Source organism: Herpailurus yagouaroundi, unplaced genomic scaffold (assembly GCF_014898765.1).
Source record: "Herpailurus yagouaroundi ecotype Mexico unplaced genomic scaffold, PumYag 200, whole genome shotgun sequence".
Taxonomy (NCBI): domain Eukaryota; kingdom Metazoa; phylum Chordata; class Mammalia; order Carnivora; family Felidae; genus Herpailurus; species Herpailurus yagouaroundi.
This window is the reverse complement of record NW_024412431.1, coordinates 3,341,040-3,359,378: the sequence shown is the minus strand read 5'-3', so window position 1 is coordinate 3,359,378 and position 18,339 is coordinate 3,341,040. Positions and strand designations below refer to the sequence as shown.

The 18,339-nt window shown below is 50.1% G+C and overlaps 1 protein-coding gene across 3 annotated transcripts in view; it reads right to left on the bottom strand.

Annotated features, from left to right (window-relative positions):
* LDLR (low density lipoprotein receptor) overlaps positions 1-17,359 on the bottom strand; it is a 32,397-nt gene extending 15,038 nt beyond the window's left edge. Inside the window, exons 1-7 of one of the 3 annotated variants that reach the window (XM_040449926.1) lie at positions 17,168-17,359; positions 9,666-9,788; positions 9,092-9,214; positions 7,205-7,591; positions 3,200-3,322; positions 1,571-1,693; positions 204-323 (exon numbers count right to left, since the gene is read on the bottom strand). In XM_040449926.1, coding sequence (XP_040305860.1) covers positions 204-323; positions 1,571-1,693; positions 3,200-3,322; positions 7,205-7,591; positions 9,092-9,214; positions 9,666-9,788; positions 17,168-17,234 — 1,066 coding nt within the window. In that variant the 5' untranslated portion in view covers positions 17,235-17,359. Of the gene's footprint in view, positions 1-203; positions 324-1,570; positions 1,694-3,199; positions 3,323-7,204; positions 7,592-9,091; positions 9,215-9,665; positions 9,789-14,768; positions 15,660-16,363; positions 16,584-17,167 lie in introns of those variants that run through there. The other 2 variants (XM_040449928.1, XM_040449927.1) reach the window with 2 other exon arrangements.
* Positions 17,360-18,339: the final 980 nt, after the last annotated feature.

Sequence of the window (18,339 nt, the reverse complement as noted above, 5' to 3'; positions counted from 1 at the left end):
AATCCCCAAAGGCAAGGACAGGGTGCTCCTCGGGGGCCAAGCCTGTGCTAGAATGGCCCGTGCATTTGGCACCTCATCAAATCCTCCCTACAGGCCTGTGAGGTCAGGACCGCTTTCGTGCCCACTTAACAGACGGGGAAACTGAGGCACAGAGGGTTGGGCCACCACACAAGGGGAAAGGGCCAAGGTGGCTCAGGAATCACCTTCACATCTTCGCTGATCCACCAGCTGGAAGCCCTCGGGGCACAAGCACTCATAGCCGATCTTGAGGTCGTTGCAGATGTGGGAGCAGCCGCCCCTGTTGTCCAGACACTCGTTGGTCTCTGCAACAGGAGGGACACAGACCGGTCACTCTCAGGTCATCAGCCTCCCTGCGCTATCTCATCAGCCTTATCGTAATCACCACAATGACGTGGAGGCCAGTGAACTACCAAGTCCCCTAAAAGGTCTTAAAATAACCACTGTCACGTGCAATGCCACGGATGAACCTGGAGGACATTCCGCTGAGTGAAATACACCAGGCACAGATGGACAGATACTGGAGGATTCACTCCTAGGAGGTCCTTAGTGGAGTCAAAGTCAGAGACAGGAAGTAGATGGGGGGGGGGGGGGAGGGGGGGGGGGGGGGGGCAGGGAGTCAGTGTTTCACGGGCACAGAGGCCCAGTTTGGGAAGATGAGGAAGTTCTCAAGATGGATGGTGGTGAGGGCTGTAGGACCACATGAATGTACTAACACTGCTGAACGTTACCCCTAAAACTGGTTAAGAAGGTAAATCTGAACGTTATTTTTTTGTCAACCACATTTCAAAATGTTCTTGATGGTAAAAAAATAAAAACTGTGTTCCACAGTTGCATATACGAACTCCCAACAGCCCTATAGATAGCTCAACTACAGTTGGGGAAACTGAGGCCCAGGCGAGGCTAAATCACTTGCCCAACAGTGCTGGACCGGACTCAGGGCGCTTAAGGTCCAGCATCCACGACCTGGCGCTTTTCACAGGGCTTCGGCCAAAGCCAACCCACCATCTGTTCTTGCCCGAAAGCTAAGGACAGTGTTTTACGGTTTTTAAATGGTTGAAAAGAAAAATAAAAATCCAAAGAAAACCAGCATTTTGTGCCACATAAAAGGTCTGTGAAATCCAAACATCAGTGTCCATAATAAGGTTTTCTTGGAGCACGGCCACACGCATTCACGTGCACATGCGTGTACATCCGTATGCCGTTTTCTTGCTATAACACCCCGTTGAATAGCTGTGACAGACCTTACAGCTGGTAAAGTCCAAAATATTTACATAGTTATGGTTCACGGAGCACTGCTGAAACTTTACAAGCATCCCGTCAGCCACCCCCCAGCAGGGTATGTGAACCATCACTGTCCCATCCTACAGATGTGACCACAGGCTTGGAAACAAAGCCCCTTATCCCCAAGGACCCCCATGTCCGTGTCGCCCCGGAGCTAAAGCACTCACGGGCATGGCTGGGCAGGAGCCTTGCAGCCCCAAAGTATCCATGTCTGAGTCCCACTCCAGCTCCCCACAAGGTCAAGAGCCACCTGCATCCCTCGGCTCACCGCACTCCTTCAGAGGCTCGTCCGACCAGTCCCGACAGTCCCGGACCGAGTTGCACACTTTGTCCAGGGTGATGCATTCGCCGCTGTGGCACTTGAACTTGTTGGGCCCCTCGCACAGCGTCACTAAGAGCCAGAGAAGGGAGTCAGGTGCTTCTGAGCTGCAAGAGCCGCCTTACTACTCTTTATTAACATGATAGCTCATTTATATGAGATTACATGCAAATGTATTCATAAATAAAACATGATGTATTCAGTGTCACAGAAATAAACCGTTAAAAACGGTGACGAAGGCAAAATTTGTTATACGCAGGTGACAATTTTTATTCAGTTAGCTAGTTTGAGAGAGAGAGACAGAGAGAGAGCGCGCACACGTGTGCGTGCAATTGGGGGAGGGACAAAGGGAGAGGGTGACAGAGGATCCAAAACTCCAATGCGGACTCCACACTGACAGTAGGGAACTCAATGCGGGGCTCGAACTCACGAACCATGAGCTCATGACCTGAGCTGAAGTCGTACACGCGAGCCACCCAGGCACCCACGTGAGCCACCCAAGCACCCCTAACACAATTTTTAAAAAGTCCATTATCAGAATTTAACTTCTTGTTCACAAAAGTTTGTTTCAGTCTCTAAGTACTATAATTAAAAATATTTTTTTCTCCATCAAGACTTAAGATCAAGAGTTGGACACTTAACTGACTCCGCCACCCAGGCGCCCCACAAGGATACTGTTTTTTAAAATATTGTTCATTGGGGCGCCTGGGTGGCAGAGTCGGTTAAGTATCCGACTCTTGGTTTTGGCTCAGGTCATGACCTCACGGTTCGTGAGTTCAAGCCCTGCATCAGGCTCTGCACGGATGGCGCAGAGCCTGCTTGGGATTCTGTCTCTCCTTCTGTCTCCCCCCCCCCTGCTTGGGGGTGGGCCCGCCCTTAAAAAAAAAAAAAAAAAAAAAAAAAAAAAAAAAAACAAGAGGTGCCTGGGTGGCTCAGTCGGTTGAGCGTCCAGCTTCAGCTCAGGTCATGATCTCACGGTTTGTGAGTTCAAGCCCCGAGTCGGGCTCTGTGCTGACAGCTCGGAGCCTGGAGCCTGTTTCGGATTCTGTGTCTCCCTCTCTCTCTCTGTTCCTCCCCTGCTCATGCTCTGTCTCTCTCTCTCAAAAATAAATAAATAAACATTAAAAAAAATTAAGAACAACAACAACAACAACAACAAAATAAGCCCACTAGTATCCTTGTGTTACACGTGTCTCACCACAGTTTAAAACAATTTTTTAAATTAACTCTGCTGATGAACACCTGGGTTGCTTCTAGCATTTTGCTGTTAGGCCAGTGCTGCTCTGCGTGATCCTGAGCCCATCTCTGATTACAGGTGCGAGTTTCTCCGGGGTCATTCCCGGGAGGGGAATCCCTCCACCGTAAGCTCAGGAAAGTGCTTAACATCGAACCGTACCGTGTTACCCCTGAGCTCAAAGACAGGAGCTCTGCACACTTTGACCTCGTTAAATCTCAGTCCTGAAAGAGGTGATTTCATAACATACATGTTTTCAGGTAAATGGAAGTGAAGTTCAGGGGGGTTGAGTAAGTTGCTGGAGGACGCACAGCGCACGCAGGGCTGACCCGAGAGGAGCTCACCATTGATGCAGCCAAGCTCGTCGCTCATGTCCTTACAGTCATATTCCCGGTCGCACTGCCGGCTGCCATGGATACAGGTCCCATCCGAGCACTGGAACTCATCAGGTCGGCACGTGGCGACAGCTGGGAAAGACAGGGCACATGTTGGTTTTTCTCAAGGGAACCCCGAAGACAAAATAAACTACCACCTTTATTGTTTTGTCTTAATTTTTTTTTTAATGTTTATTCTCGAGAGAGAGACAGAGACAGAGACAGAGTGTGAGTGGGGGAGGGTCAGAGAGAGAGGGAGACACAGAATCCAAAGCAGGCTCCAGGCTCTGAGCGGTCAGCACAGAGCCCGACGCGGGGCTCGAACTCACGGACCGCGAGATCATGACCTGAGCCGAAGTCAGTCGCTTAACTGACTGAGCCCCCCCGGGCACCCCTCAACTACCACCTTTAAAACAGCAATTTCCTGGCTGCCTTGGGCATCAGAGACAGCCTGTAACAGGAAAGATATTAGCAGTGAAAAAACACACTCTACGACCTCCATGAGCAGGAGACAGTGCCTCGTCATTTTACCTGCTTCTCACCCCAGGAACACCAGTCTTCATATTCAAAATTTTAGGCAATGTAGATTTATTTATTTATAAATGTTTATTTAATTTTTTTAAAGTTCATTTATTTATTTTGAGAAAGAGAGCACAAGCAAGCAGGGGAGGGCCAGAGAGAGAGAAAAGAGAGAGAATCCCTAGCAGGTTCCATGCTGTCAGCATGGAGCCCGATGCGAGGCTCAAACGCACAAACCTGTGAGATCATGACCCGAGCCAAGATCAAGAGTTGGACGCTTGGGGCCCCTGGGTGGCTCAGTCGGTTGGGTGACCGACTTCAGCTCAGGTCACGATCTCACGGTTCGTGAGTTCGAGCCCCGCGTCGGGCTCTGGGCTGATGGCTCAGAGCCTGGAGCCTGCTTCCGATTCTGTGTCTCCCTCTCTCTCTGCCCCTCCCCCGTTCATGCTCTGTGTCTCTCTGTCTCAAAAATAAATAAAACGTTAAAAAAAAAATTAAAAAAAAAAAAAAAGAGTTGGACGCTTAACCAACTGAGCCCCCCAGGTGCCCCTGCCAATGTAGTTTTAAAGCTTCTTTCATGGCAGCAAGTACTGTTCTCCTCAATGAAGAAGAATCCCGGAAAATTATTACCAAAGTCACAGAGCAATGTTTGGAAAATAGGAAAGTGGGGTGGGGAGCACCCTAATGCAACCAGTGAGTTTTCTGGGAGTCCTCTCCACTCTTTCCACATACTCGTTTATTCAGAACACATAACTGTTTTTTTCCAATTTTATTTTTAAGTAATCTCTACACCCAACGTGGGGCTCGAACTCACAACCCGAGATCAAGAGCCCCACACTCTACCAACTGAGCCAGCCAGGCGCCCCAAGGACACGTAATTTATTACAATGCTGGAAGAGCTAACAGGCCACTCTCAGCAGAAAATGGCATGTTCCCAATCGGGAACAGAGGCAGGACAAATTATGACCGATGCTATCAGCATCACCAAGTACAACACGGCCCATCACTGCAAAACAGCTCCAGAGTTTACCAGACATGTGGGGAAAAAGACAAATTTTTTGTTTCTGCAAGGGACCAAGGCACTGGTTACTCAGCCTTTCTGGGCCTCAGTTTCCCCATCTGTAAAGAGTGGGGGAAGCCTGCTCACAAGTTATGAGAATTAAGTTAGTTTGTGTTAAGTTTTAGTACAGGGGCGCCTGGATGGCTCAGTCAGTTAACCATCCAACTTCAGCTCAGGTCATGATCTCAAAGGTCCACGGTTCAAGGCCTAAAATGGGCTTTGTGCCGATAGCACTGAGCCTGCTTTGGATTCTCTGTCTCCATCTCATGCCCCCTCTCTGCTCACATGCCGTCTCTCTCACAAATAAACAAACGTTAAAAAAAAAAAAAAATTTAGGGGCGCCTGGGTGGCGCAGTCGGTTAAGCGTCCGACTTCAGCCAGGTCACGATCTCGCGGTCCGTGAGTTCGAGCCCCATGTCAGGCTCTGGGCTGATGGCTCGGAGCCTGGAGCCTGTTTCCGATTCTGTGTCTCCCTCTCTCTCTGCCCCTCCCCCGTTCATGCTCTGTCTCTCTCTATCCCAAAAATAAATAAACGTTGAAAAAAAAATTAAAAAAAAAAAATTTTAGTACAGATCATGTACAAAGTCATCCATTATTTTAAAATGTGACTTTTCGGGTAGCCTGGGTGGTTCAGTCCGCTAAGCGTCCAACTCCTGATTTCATTCAGCTCAGGTCATGATTTCACAGTTCATGAGATCAAGTCCTGTGTTGGGCTCTGCGCTGTCAGCATGGGGCCTGCTTGGGATTCATTCTGTCTCTCTCTCGCTCGCTCTCTCTGCCCTTCCCCCACTCGTGCTCCAGCTCTCTCTCAAAAATAAACATTCAAAAAATAAGTAAATAAAAAATAAATAAGAACGTGCCATTTAGCGGTGCCTGGAGGGCTCAGTCAGACCAGCATGTGACTCTTGATCTTGGGGTCATGAATTTGGGCTCTACGTTGGGTGCAGAGGTTACTTTAAAAAAATAAATAGGAGACTCTTAAATACAGAGAACAAACTGAGGGTTGCTGGAGGGGTTTGCGTGGGGGGATGGGCTAAATGGGTAAGGGACATTAAGGAGGACACTTGTAGGGATGAGCACTGGGTGCTATACTTAGGGGATCAATCACCAGAATCTACTCCTGAAATCATTATTGCACTATATGCTAACTAACTTGGATGTAAATTTAAAAAAGTAAGTAAACAAATTAATAAATAAATAAATACGGGCACCTGGGCGGCTCAGTCGGTTAAGCATCCTACTCTTGGTTTCTGCTCAGGTCATGATTTCACAGGTCGTGAGATCGAGCCTTGTGTCGAACTCTGTGCTGACAGTGAGGAACCTGCTTGGGATTCTCTCTTTCCCTCTCATTCTGCCCCCCCCCCCCCCCGCTCTCTCTCTCTCAAAATAAATCAATAAACTTTAAAATAATTTAAGATTTTTTTCAAGCAACTTTTTAAAAGTCTAATTACATCTCCCCAGAGATTACCACTAGGGAGCGCGCACCTGGGCAAAGATACCAAAGAAATAGGAACATGAAACCCTGGTCTAGATTCACAGGAGCTCTACATGGCTAGTTTTACGAAAAGGAAGCCCGGACACAGGGCCTGGGCCACACACCTTTCATCGGCACGGTCTCCGACACGGGAGCCGCTCACCACGTGTGGCAACTTAACTGTCAATTCATTAAAGTGAAATAAAACAAAAAACTCCACTCTCTGGTCACACAAGCTCCACTGGGAGGCAAGGACTGCTCTGGTCAGCACAGACGTGGGACGTCTCCACCACCACAGAAAGTTCTATTGGGACGCACTGGACTCCAACCGAAACCTGCAAAGTCCAAGGCCTTTGCCCCATTCTACTGGGGAGGAGAACACAATGCAGTGAGGTTGGGTCCCTAGCCAAGGGTCACAAAGCGTGGGGGTCACCAGCCAGGCCTGGAGCCCAGAATCCTTTGTGGACCACAATAATACTGCAACATGCAGCTTGCTCCCTTGTAGGAAAAAGAGCTTATTGTGTAAGTGTTAAAGACAGAGTCTCCTGGGGGTCCTGGGGGGCTCACTCAGTTGGTTAAACGTCTGACCCTTGATCTCTGCTTAGGTCACAACCTCGCGGTTTGGGAGTTCAAGCCGTGTGTTTGTTGCCTGCTCGGGATTCTCTCTCACCTGCTTTCTCTCTGCCCCTCCCCCACCCCTTGCAAAATGAATAAATAAACTTAAAAAATTAAAAAAAAAAAGGCCTCCTTTTAGGGATGCTCTCTTCTCCAGGTGATCAGTAACACTGGAAGAAACACGAAACGAGATGGACTTTCTTGCTGTGTGATCTGAAACTGTTTAACCACCAAAAGGCCCACCCGTCCCACACCAGGGGGGGGCACAGGGACAGGTCAGAGGACCCACCCCCGATGGCGCCCCTACCGCAGTTCTCCTCGTCAGACTTGTCCTTGCAGTCAGGGCCGCCGTCACAGCGCCAGCTAGAGTGGATGCACTCGCCACTGTGGCAGTGAAACTCCAGCGCTGAGCAGGGGTTGTCGTCCCCTTGTGGGGCCGACATGTTGCGGCCCCCGCAGCGCTGCGGCCACTCATCTGAGCCATCCTTGCAGTCCGGGTCGCCGTCACACGCCCACAGCTCGGGGATGCAGGCGGAGTTGTTGCACTGGAAGTGGGCGGGGCTGCAGGTGGGCATGGGGCAGGACGCCTCATCGGACCCATCTAAGCAGTCGCGGTCCGAATCACAGACGAACTCCAGGGAGATGCACTTCCCGTCCTGGCAGCGGAACTCATCCTGGGCACACGTCTTGGGCACTGCAGGGGAAGGAGGGGGATGGGAAAAGACAACGGGGTCACCAGAGAGCCTCTCCTCCTCAGTAGCAGCCCATTCCACAGATGAGGACACCGAACCCCAGTCCCATCAAGGTGGCCACTGACTAGGGTTAGACATGTATTTCTAAAGTAAGTGTATGTGGGGACGCTTGGCTGGCTCAGTAGGTGGAGCCTGTGACTCTGGATCTCAGGGCTGTAAGTTCGAGCCCCACCCTAGGTGTAGAGATTATTAAAAAAAAAAAATTATTTTTAATGTTTGAGAGAGACAGAGCACGAGTGGGGAAGGGGCAGAGAGACTGGGAGACACAGAGCAGGCTCCAGGCTCTGAGCTGTCAGCAGAGCCCCAGGCCGGCGGGGGGCTGAAACTCAGGAACCCAACGGTGAGATCATGACCTGAGTCCAAGTCGGACACTTGACCTACTGAGCCATCCAGGCACCCTAAAAATAAAATATTTAAAAAAAAGTAAATGTATGTGAACACTCATGTGCTGTTTTTTGTTTTTTTTTTTTTTCATATCCTGGATTTTTACATTTTCTGAACTTGAAGATCTGACATTATCTTTGTTATTTAATGGAACCTTGCTCCATTAAAAAAATAAAAACAAAGGGGTGCCTGGGTGGCTCAGTCAATTAGGCACCGGACTCTTGATTTCGGCTCAGGTCATGATCTCAGGGGATCAAGAGATGAGCCCCGCATCCAGCTCCACACTTAATAGTGTGAAGCCTGCTTGGGATTCTGTCTCTCTTCCTCTCTCTCTGCTCCTCCCCTGCTTGTTCTCTCTCTCTCAAAATAAACAAATACATCTAAAACAAGAAACAATAGGTTTTTTTTCAAAAATTTTTTTTATGTTTTTACTTTTGAGAGAGAGAGGGCAAGAGAGAGGGAGACACAGAATGTGAAGCAGGCTCCAGGTTCTGAGCTGTCAGTGCAGAGCTTGACTCGGGACTCAAACTCACGGACTGTGAGATCATGACCTAGCTGAAGTCGGACACTTGACCGACTGAGCCCCCCAGGCGCCCCAAAATGATAGTTTAAAAACTAACCAACTAACATGAAAGAGTCAGGACAGACACCCAGCTCTCCAAAGTGCGCTCCTCCCTTGTTTCTTGGCAGAACCCTCAACTTGGTGAAGCTTGTTTTCTTCGTTGTCAATGGTTAGCTGGGTGATCAGGTCTCAGCCAGGCGGGACCTACTGTGCACTCAGCCTCCCAGTGTGGCTGGTGGTGGTCACGGCGACTCACCAGAGCGTGTGCCATGTGGTTGGGAGAGACACCGGGCAAGACAGCCTCGCTGTGTGTGCGGATGACCGTAGACGTGATGCCATCACTATCCACTGCAATGCCCCTTGGGCAAGGTGGGGTTCGTAGTGTGAGGGGCGTTGGCATGAGACCCCAAGAGACAGAGCCAGGTGAAGAGCAGCCTATCCGCAGCTCCGGTTAGGTCAGAGGGGTAGGGGCGGGCAGGGGAGGGAACACACTTACGACAGCCTTGCTCGTCTGAGCCATTCTCGCAGTCCACCTGGCCGTCACATCTCCAGAACTCAGGGATGCAGCGGTTGACACGGCCCCCACAGCTGAAGTCCCCCGGCTTGCAGGTGACAGACACTGTGGGAGAAACGGGATCGAGCCTTCACTCTAAGGGAAGCCCGGTCTGCCTCTCCAGCCCCCGCTTGGCAGAGGAAAAACAGTTTTCAAAAGGAGGGTGCCACGCCCACCTTTCTGGGTCAAAATGAAGGGTATCTCACGGAGCTTGTTAAAAAAAAATCAGACGTGAAGTGATGGAAAGGTTTGGAAGGAGACAGAGGTGGTGGTTGTATAGCATTGTGACTGCATCAATACTACTGAACTAGTCAGTTTAAAATGGTTAATTTTATCTCATGTAAATTTCACTTTTTTTTTTTTTTTTAAGTTGTTAAAGTTAAGTTCCAGAAATAACTCTTCTCCCAAGTCCCAATTCATGGTCGAACACATCAATCCGCGGACTGATTTCCACCTCATCTCTCACCCACTGTCATCAAAAAGGGCAGGAAGCGTGTCACTCGCAAAGGGGACTCACTGCAGGTCTCCTGGGACTCATCGGAGGCATCCAGGCACTCGGCGCTCCCATCACAAACCCACTTGTAGGAGATGCACTTTCCATCCTGGCACTGGAACTCGTTTCTCCCACATTTGTCCGCCACTGAGACAGAAGGGAAGAGAAAGGACCATTCAGTGCCAGAACCAGAAACTGACGACGTCACCTGTGTGTGTCTATTTCCTGCCAGCTGAAGAATGAATCCGATCCTTCCCAGGAAACAGAACACACACAACAAATTTCATAAACCAAAAGCATAGTGGAGGATGCAAAGAATAGATCTAGAAGAGCGGCCTGCCAACAATGTGTAAAACTTGACATAATGGTATGGGTCCATTAAGGTAGGGGAAAAAAGCACATGCACATGAATAAAGCATATTACAAACCTGTGCTGGAAACAGTAATGAAGAAAATTGACACTATTAAATCATCAAGCTGAAGGAAAAATGAGGGGCCTTCTCTAGTAGGTAGGGAGGAAATAAAAAGAGACAAAATTCTGAGAAATCATTAGTTTATTTATTTTTTGGGGTGGGGGGAGCAGACAGAGAATCCCAAGCAGGCTCCTCACTGTCAGCACAGAGCCCGATGCCAGGTTTGATTCATGAACCAGGAGATCATGACCTGAGCCGACCAACTGAGCCACCCAGGTGCCCCTAGAATGTCTTTTAATCTACTTCAATACAGATAGAGGTGGGGTAACTACCAGTTTCCTTGGTCTACTTGTAACTTTAAATCTTCACATTCCTTTGAGAGTAAGGATCCAAATTTATGTCACTAAGAGGTTTTCAAACTATCAAGACTCTTAATCTCAACTCAGGTCTTTGTCTTTTTTCTTTTCTTTCTTTCTCTTTCTCTGACTCTTTTTTTTTTTATTTAAAAAAAATTTTTTTCAACGTTTTTTATTTATTTTTGGGACAGAGAGAGACAGAACATGAACGGGGGAGGGGCAGAGAGAGAGGGAGACACAGAATCGGAAACAGGCTCCAGGCTCCGAGCCATCAGCCCAGAGCCTGACGCGGGGCTCGAACTCACGGACCGCGAGATCGTGACCTGGCTGAAGTCGGACGCTTAACCGACTGCGCCACCCAGGCGCCCCTCTCTGTCTCTATTTTGAGAGAGAGCGAGAGCAGTTGTGTGCTCACACACAAGCGGGGGACGGACAGAGAGAGAGAGAGAGGGAGAGAGACAAAGAATCTCAAGCAGGTTCTGAGCTGTTAGCTCAGAGCCCACAGTGGGACTCAAACACAAACTGTGAGATCATGACTTGGGCCAAAACCAAGAGTCAGATGCTTAACCAATGGAGCCACCCACGTGCCCCTCAGCTCAGGTCTTGCTCTCAGGGTTGTGAGTTTGAAGCCCTGAGTCAGGCTCCCATGCTAGGGGTGAAGCCTACTTAAAAAATAATAATAATAATTGGGGTGCCTGGGTGGCTTAGTCGGCTGAGCATCTGACTCCTGATTTCGGCTCGGGTTATGATCCCAGGTTTGTGGGACAGGGCTACACAGGGAGTGTGGAGCCTGCTTGGGATTTTTTTTTCTCTCTCCCACTGCCCCTCAATCCCCCTCTCAAGCTAGCTAGCTAGCTAGCTAGCTAGCTAGCTAGCTAGCTAGCTACATACATACATACATACATACATAGGGGCACCTGGGAGGCTCAGTCAGTCAAGCGTCCAACTTTGGCTCAGGTCATGATCTTGCGGTTTATAGCTTTGAGCCCCTACTGATAGCTCAGAGCCTGGAGCCTGCTCTGGATTCTGTGCTTCCCTCTCTTTCTGCCCCTCCCCAACTCACACTCTGTCTCTTTAAATAAACATTAAAAATTTTTTTAAATAAATAAATCTTATTCATGATGGTATCCTACTTAGATTTAAAATCTCAAGTCAGGGGTGCCTGGGTGGCTCAGTTGGTTGAGCAGCCGACTTCGGCTCAGGTCACGATCTCACAGTCCGTGAGTTCGAGCCCCGGATCAGGCTCTGTGCTGACAGCTCGGAGCCTGGAGCCTGTTTTGGATTCTGTGTCTCCCTCTCTCTGACCCTCCCCCGTTCATGCTCTGTCTCTCTCTGTCTCAAAAATAAATAAACGTTAAAAAATAATAATAATAAAATAAAATCTCAAGTCATATTGTACAGTTTTTTGGTTGTTTAAAGATTTTCAACTAATCTCTACACCCAACATGGGGCTTGAACCCACAACCCCGAGATCAAGAGTTACATGCTCCACGGACTGAGCCAGCCAGGCACCCCAAGGCTGGGTTAATCATTAACAGTTGGGCACATGAAACCACAATTCAAATAGTGTTCTTGATAACTTATTTGTATTTATTTTGCCTGACTTACCATCATATCTGATTGGAACATCTGTTTTATCTTTTTTTTTTTTTTTAGTGCTTATTTACTTTTGAGAGAGAGAGGAGAGAGTGTAAGGGAGGGGAGGGTGCAGAGAAAGAGGGAGACACAGAATCCAAGGCAGGATCCAGGCTCTGAGCTGTCAGCACAGAGCTCAATGTGGGGCTTGAACTCATAACCCTGAGATCAAGACCTGAGCTGAGATGAAGAGTCAGACACTCAACTGACTGAACGACCCAGGTACCCCTGTAAGATTCATTTTTAAGCCACCCAACATGGTGGGGCTGGAACCCACAATCCCAAGACCGCACAGGCTCCATCGACTGAACCAGCCAGGTGCCCCTAGAAGAGAAAAAAAGAGAGAGAACATGTGCAAGTGGGGGAGGGACAGAGAGAGAGGGAAACAGAGGATCTGAAGCAGGCTGTATGCTGACAGCAGACAGTCTGACGAAGGGATCGATCTCATGAACTGCGGTATCATGAACTGAGCTGAAGTTGGACACTTGACATACTGAGCCACCAGGAGCCCGTTTTTTGTTAACTGGGGGGGAGAAAAACAAGGTTCAGAATAGTTTGTAATAGTTCAGTATGGTCCTTTTTTTTTGAGAAACAGAATCTTATCTGTGCTTCTGCATAGGGAATAGTGGCCAATTCACTTCAGAGTCATTTTTCTTCAAGGAATGCTTTATTTTTGAGATTTTTTAAGAGGTAAGAAAGAATAATTAAGTGAAATAATTGCAATGCCAGTCGCTGCATACGCCTGACTTTCGTGCTAGCTACTCTAATTCTCTAACCTTCCCAAGTGCCTTTTGTTGTCTTTGGTCATCCCAATGGGAGTAGATAAGCCCAGAGACCTCCAGGCCCCCTCGAATATTTCAGCTAGGTTTGAACCCAATCTTGAACCTGGCCTGAAGGCTCGGGGGCTAAGGACTTTGGGACCCAGTTTTAAAAAACCACCTTCCGGGGCACCTGGCTGGCTCAGTCAGTTAAGCATCCAACTCTTGATTTTGGCTCAGGTCATGATCTCACGGCTCGTGGGTTCGAGCCCTGCGTCAGGCTCCGTGCTGACAGTGTGGAGCCTGCTTGGGATTCTTTCTCTCCGTCTCCCCCACTCATACTCACTCACTCTCTCTTTCTCTCCCTGCCCCCTCAAAATAAATAAACTTAAAAACAAATAAATAAATAAAATTTGGGGGAGGCTCAGTCAGTTAAGTGTCTGACTTCGGCTCAGAATATGATCTCACGGTTCATGGGTTCGAGCCCCACGTCAGGTTCTGTGCTGACAGCTCAGAGCCTGGAGCCTGCTTTGTATTCTGTGTCTCCCTCTCTCTCTGCCCCTTCCCTGTTCCCGCTCTCTCTCAAAAATTAAAAAAAAAAAAATTTTTTTTTTAATAATAAATAAGTAAAAAGCCAACAAACTCTGGGTCTTCAAAGTTCAAGTCCAGTGCTTCTGCCAGAGGTTAGGAAACCAGTCAGATGATACTAGGAGAAAATTGAGGGGGGGTTGAAAGGAGAATAGAGGGGATACCAATAGAGAAATAGAAGAAGCTCTTAGAAGTCCAAAGAGTGACCTGAACAGGAGGAGTCTCTCAGACCTGCCTCTACAGTACGCCCCACACTGCACTGACTCATAGCCGAATCGTAATTGTACCCACAACGGGATATGACTCACTTCTCGCTGCTGGCACACAGGGTGGGTAAGAGAGTAATTGGAATTCCAGGACTCAGAAAAAAATTAAAAAGGAAGTTCAGGCCAGGGGCACTCACAGTAAAGATGGTGGGAGGAGAAGCTTCTGTCATCCCCTCCTCCCCTAGGGGCTCACAACTTCCATTACCACTAATCCACGGCTCTGGCCTGCCAACCTTTGCACAAAGCTCTATTTTACCAACAGAACGTGCTACAGGAAAGACTGGAAATAGTAGTAATAGCATTGCTGGTGGGGACAGGGATCAGGAACAGTGAGCACCGAGGGACACCCCATCAGATGGGTGTCCCCACAGCAGAAAACACCATCCTGGCAAAGGGTCAGAACCAATCCAATTTAAATGTTGATTTTATTTATTTATTTATTTTTTTTTTGAGAGAGAGAGAGCAAGAGAGAGCGAGGGAGGAGGGGCAGAGAGACAGGGAGACCCAGAATCCAAAGCAGGCTCCAGGTCCCGAGCTGCCAGCACAAGAGCCCGACACGGGGCTCAAACCCACGGACCGCAAGCCATTGACCCGAGCCGAAGTCAGCTGCTTAACCGACTGAGCCACACAGGCGCTCCAGAACCAGTCCAATCTAAAGCACCATCACCCAAAGAAACCACAGGGTTTTCTTGCTTCCTCCCTGTTGGGAGGCTTGGTTTTCCTGGTCAGTTTTATCTAATTTCAGTAAAAGCAACCTTGAGCACCCCACCCCTGAACTCTTCTCTGCTAGGGTTGCACAAGAACCACACCCACCCGTACCCCTGCCGGCCCCCAGCCCCCACGCTCAAATCTCTAAATAGCCTTTAAATCTCTCCTGTCACGAGTGACAAGCCAGGAACAAGGTTATCGAAACGGAAAAGGAGAATACACATTTCTGCTTTTTCACCAGCACACAAATGAGGTGGTAAAATGCTTTCGATGTTTTCTTTCCCATGCTACTGAAGATAGCTGTTGTTGAGGGCCATCAAAATTATAGAACCATTTCCGTGGGAAAAAAAAAAATGGCCAGAGCTAACGGACTCAGCTGAAAATGAACAAGAAATCAATTTACCAAGGGCTCTTTTCCAAACGAGGTGATCTCAAGGCATTTTCCTCAGGGGTGATCTCGATGGAAGATTTTGCAGTCAGCTCCTTCGGGGTGGGGTAGCCTGTTTCTGTGGTTGCTCATTGCTGGTAAGTTCCACAGTGTCTTAGCAACAAATGTCACTTGCTTGACAGCCGGGTAAAGTGTGGACTCTATTAATGTACTTAACGCGGGATGTGAGGGCCATCAAAGCACTGAGCAACAAAGGTATCTAGAATTGGATCTTATCGGGGAACGAACCCTACAGATAAGAGCAGAAATATCCTGGAAAGACACAGTGAGCCAGGTAGTTCCCCTTGAAGCTTTGCAGTCTCAAAAAAATCTCCCTGTCTTTTTGCCAGTGTTGTCCAAGAAGAAAAGTATGCCCAGCAATGACCACTGAATCCCCCCCGGGGGGCATGTTGCGAAGGCAGACACAACTCTTCGCAGGATGCTCTATTTTTTCTGAATTGGGGTGTGCCCTGGGCATACTTGATACTCCGCAGATAACGGATTTTGACCCGGCTAAGTGAACACATGCAGCTCGGATTCCAAGGACTTCCCTTTCCAAGGAAACGGGACAAGAAATTCCATCCCCTGCCACCTCCCCAAAATGCTTTAAAGACCGCTAAGGAGCGAGCTGGCGCAAACAGGGCTGCCACAAATATACATCATCAGGTTAACAGCAGAGCAGAGTAGCTGCTGGCTCCCAGGAGTCTGGGGAACCCCTCAGGTCTCAGAGCCTCCTGGCGAACACAGATTACATCAGATCCTCAGCCACTCGGTGAGAGAGAAAACTAAAGTCAGCAACCCATCTTGCTCAAGACATCACTGCCATCATTTCCTCCTCGGGATGAAGCCCATCAGCGTTTGAAAACACAGGTCAAACCAAGTGCCTCTTGACAAGCCACGCTCCCTCCTCTTCACGCAACTGGGTGGCAGTTATCTCAATAATCCTCAGCTGTATGGCATCAACTCCCTTCCTCGCCTCTCAGCCAAAACTGATGCGTCACGGGCAGGAATTCCAAGAGTTCAAAGCGTCCCACGCAAAGCCACCGCCCCACCCGTGGAAAAGTTTCCGGCAATCCCGTAACCAGGCAGCCCCGATTCTTTCATGGGCTGTGCCGGTTCTAAGTAGGGAAAAGATCATTTATCTAATATCCAGGGCGAGGTCAGATGCCTCCGGCAGTTCATTTAAAGCCACCGGGTAACTCAGGAGCAGGCACCAACTAGTCTCTTCACTAAATCTCAACCCCCCTGAAACCCCCGAAGAGGAAAAAAGTCGTCGAACCCCCCTTCAGAGCTTCGAAACAAACAGGGCCACCCTGAGGGATCCATCCGATGTCGGCGCCTCCGGATCCCTGCCCGGGTGGAAGGTCTCCGCTTCCGACCGAAGAGGGGCGGGCATTTCTGAGGCAACGGTTCCACCAGGGAAGGAGGTAGGCCCTGAGGGGTGGCCTGGGGACACGGATGTGAACTCGACCCGGGGCAGCGACGGCGGCCGCGGGGACGAAATGGGCTCGGGCCAGATCTCGAAGGAAACCTTGGGCTGCGCGAAGGCGGCCCAGGAGCGCGGTAGGCACCTTGCCCATGCTCACGGAGGCGACTCCGGGGGCCCGGGACGCGTCTCCTTTGTGACAAGAGCGCTGGACAGACGCGAGGGAACTCCTTCGTCCACCTCACGGAACCAGGTGCTTCGCGCGTCCCAAGCCGCACCTCGAGCCCCGCCCAGCCCTCATCCCAGCCCCGCCCCGCCCCGCGCGCCCCTCCGCATCCGCCGACTCCCATTGGCCGAGGGGAGTGGCTCGAGGCTCGCCTGTTCCAATCGCGCCCAATGGGAGCTTGGGGACTGGCCCTCGAAGCCGGAGGCGGGGCTGGAGGCGGTGGCCACCGGCAGAAGCGCGCGTGTAGCGCCCGCGAGAAATCGCAGCGTCCGGCTCCGCGGTCCGGAGCCTCCCTAGCGCAATACGAAGCTGCCCGGGGCGCGTGGGTACTTGTCCGCGGGCGGGCGCGAAGGAGCGCCCGCAGGGACCTCGGGCTTCTGCTAGTCCTCTCCCTAGAGCAGCTCGGGGGGGCGGGGGGGGGGTGTCCCTGCCTCCCTAGGGCTGGAGAGCCCCGTGTCCCGGTCTGAGGGAAGATAAGGGGGTCCCCCCTTCTGGCAGAGACTTGTGGGGAAAACCTCACCCCGCTTCTCCTGACTCCCCCACATCCCCAAACCCTCGCAACCCTCAGCGCTCCCTCCAGCCGTTTGGGAAGGACTTCGTGCCATTTTCCCACAAGTCGTAAAGGATGGGGGCATTTTTCGCATCCTTCCCGCAAATTACCAAGGGGTTCCCCAAGTTCTGGGGGTCATCTCACCGCACGCGGGCGCCTGGAGCCAGCCTTACCTGCCGTCCCCACCGCTGCGAGGAACAGGGCGGCGGCCCAGTTCAGCCCCCAGCCCGCGGCCCTCATGCTCCCAGCCTCCTCCCGTAAAACACCGGCCCGAGTCTGAGTCCGCAAAGTCCGCGCAGGAAACCCGGGTTTGGCGCGGCCCGGCGGCGACTGCCTGCGGGGCCCCAGTCATTTGCAGCATTTCAATGTGAGTTTCCTCGCAGGGGGAGGAGTTTGCAGTGGGGTGATTTTCGAATATCTTCACCTCACTGCGGGAGGAGGAGTTTCGAGAGGAGGAGTTTCGAACGGCCGATGTTACAAGGGCTGTTAACCCGTGAAGCCCTGAGTCGGATTCCAGTCTTTTCCAAACCTCGCTCCCGAATCATCTAATAGGCTGATGACCATGGCCCCCTGTGCCTCCAAAGGGAAAACGGGACGTATCGGAAACTTTACCGTCGCCTTTCCCTACTTGCCTTTGCCTTTCTAGGAATCGTGTAGAGATGTTAACTGAGTTTTCTTCAAAATACTCATCAGTGAGGAATTTAAATAAAATCTTCACAAAAGTACAGCCCCCAACTGATCCAGTGAATCCAGCGTTTGGATCAATATGAGCAAAAACATCTCTAAAGTCATTGATCCAGTCGGGGTCTGGACAGAAATACTGATTTATTCTTTTGGGAGAAGGACTCGAACAACCAGGCTGCTTCCTCTCCCCGAAGCAAAATCAAAACAAAACAGCTTGCAGAGTTGAACCTGATTGCCTTAATCACAGAGGGCTGATGGAGAGCTGCTTTTAAGAATCGAGTCTCTTTTGGGTGAGATGCCAGCAGCCCCTTGCCAAAAAGGCACATGTGAGAATCTTGCCTGAACCCCATTAAGGGTCTGGCAGTCTTGGAAGGGTCCTCCAGGAATGGGCAGAATTCTCTGGGGTTTTACACATTGATCCTGGGAGGGTGAACTAACCTCTCAGCAGGCTTATGGGGAAACCCATGAGAGGAGGCAGAAAGGGGACGATTGAAACCTCAGAAGGCAACGCGCGATTAATCCAGAGTAAGAAAGAGCAGTTTGGAGCTCCAGCTTGGGAATCAGACCCTGGGTGAATAAATTAGCTTTTCCAACGAGGAAAGGAGAGGAAATCATACTTGCTTCCCTTACAAGGCAGGTTCCATGGGGGGGGGGGGGGGGG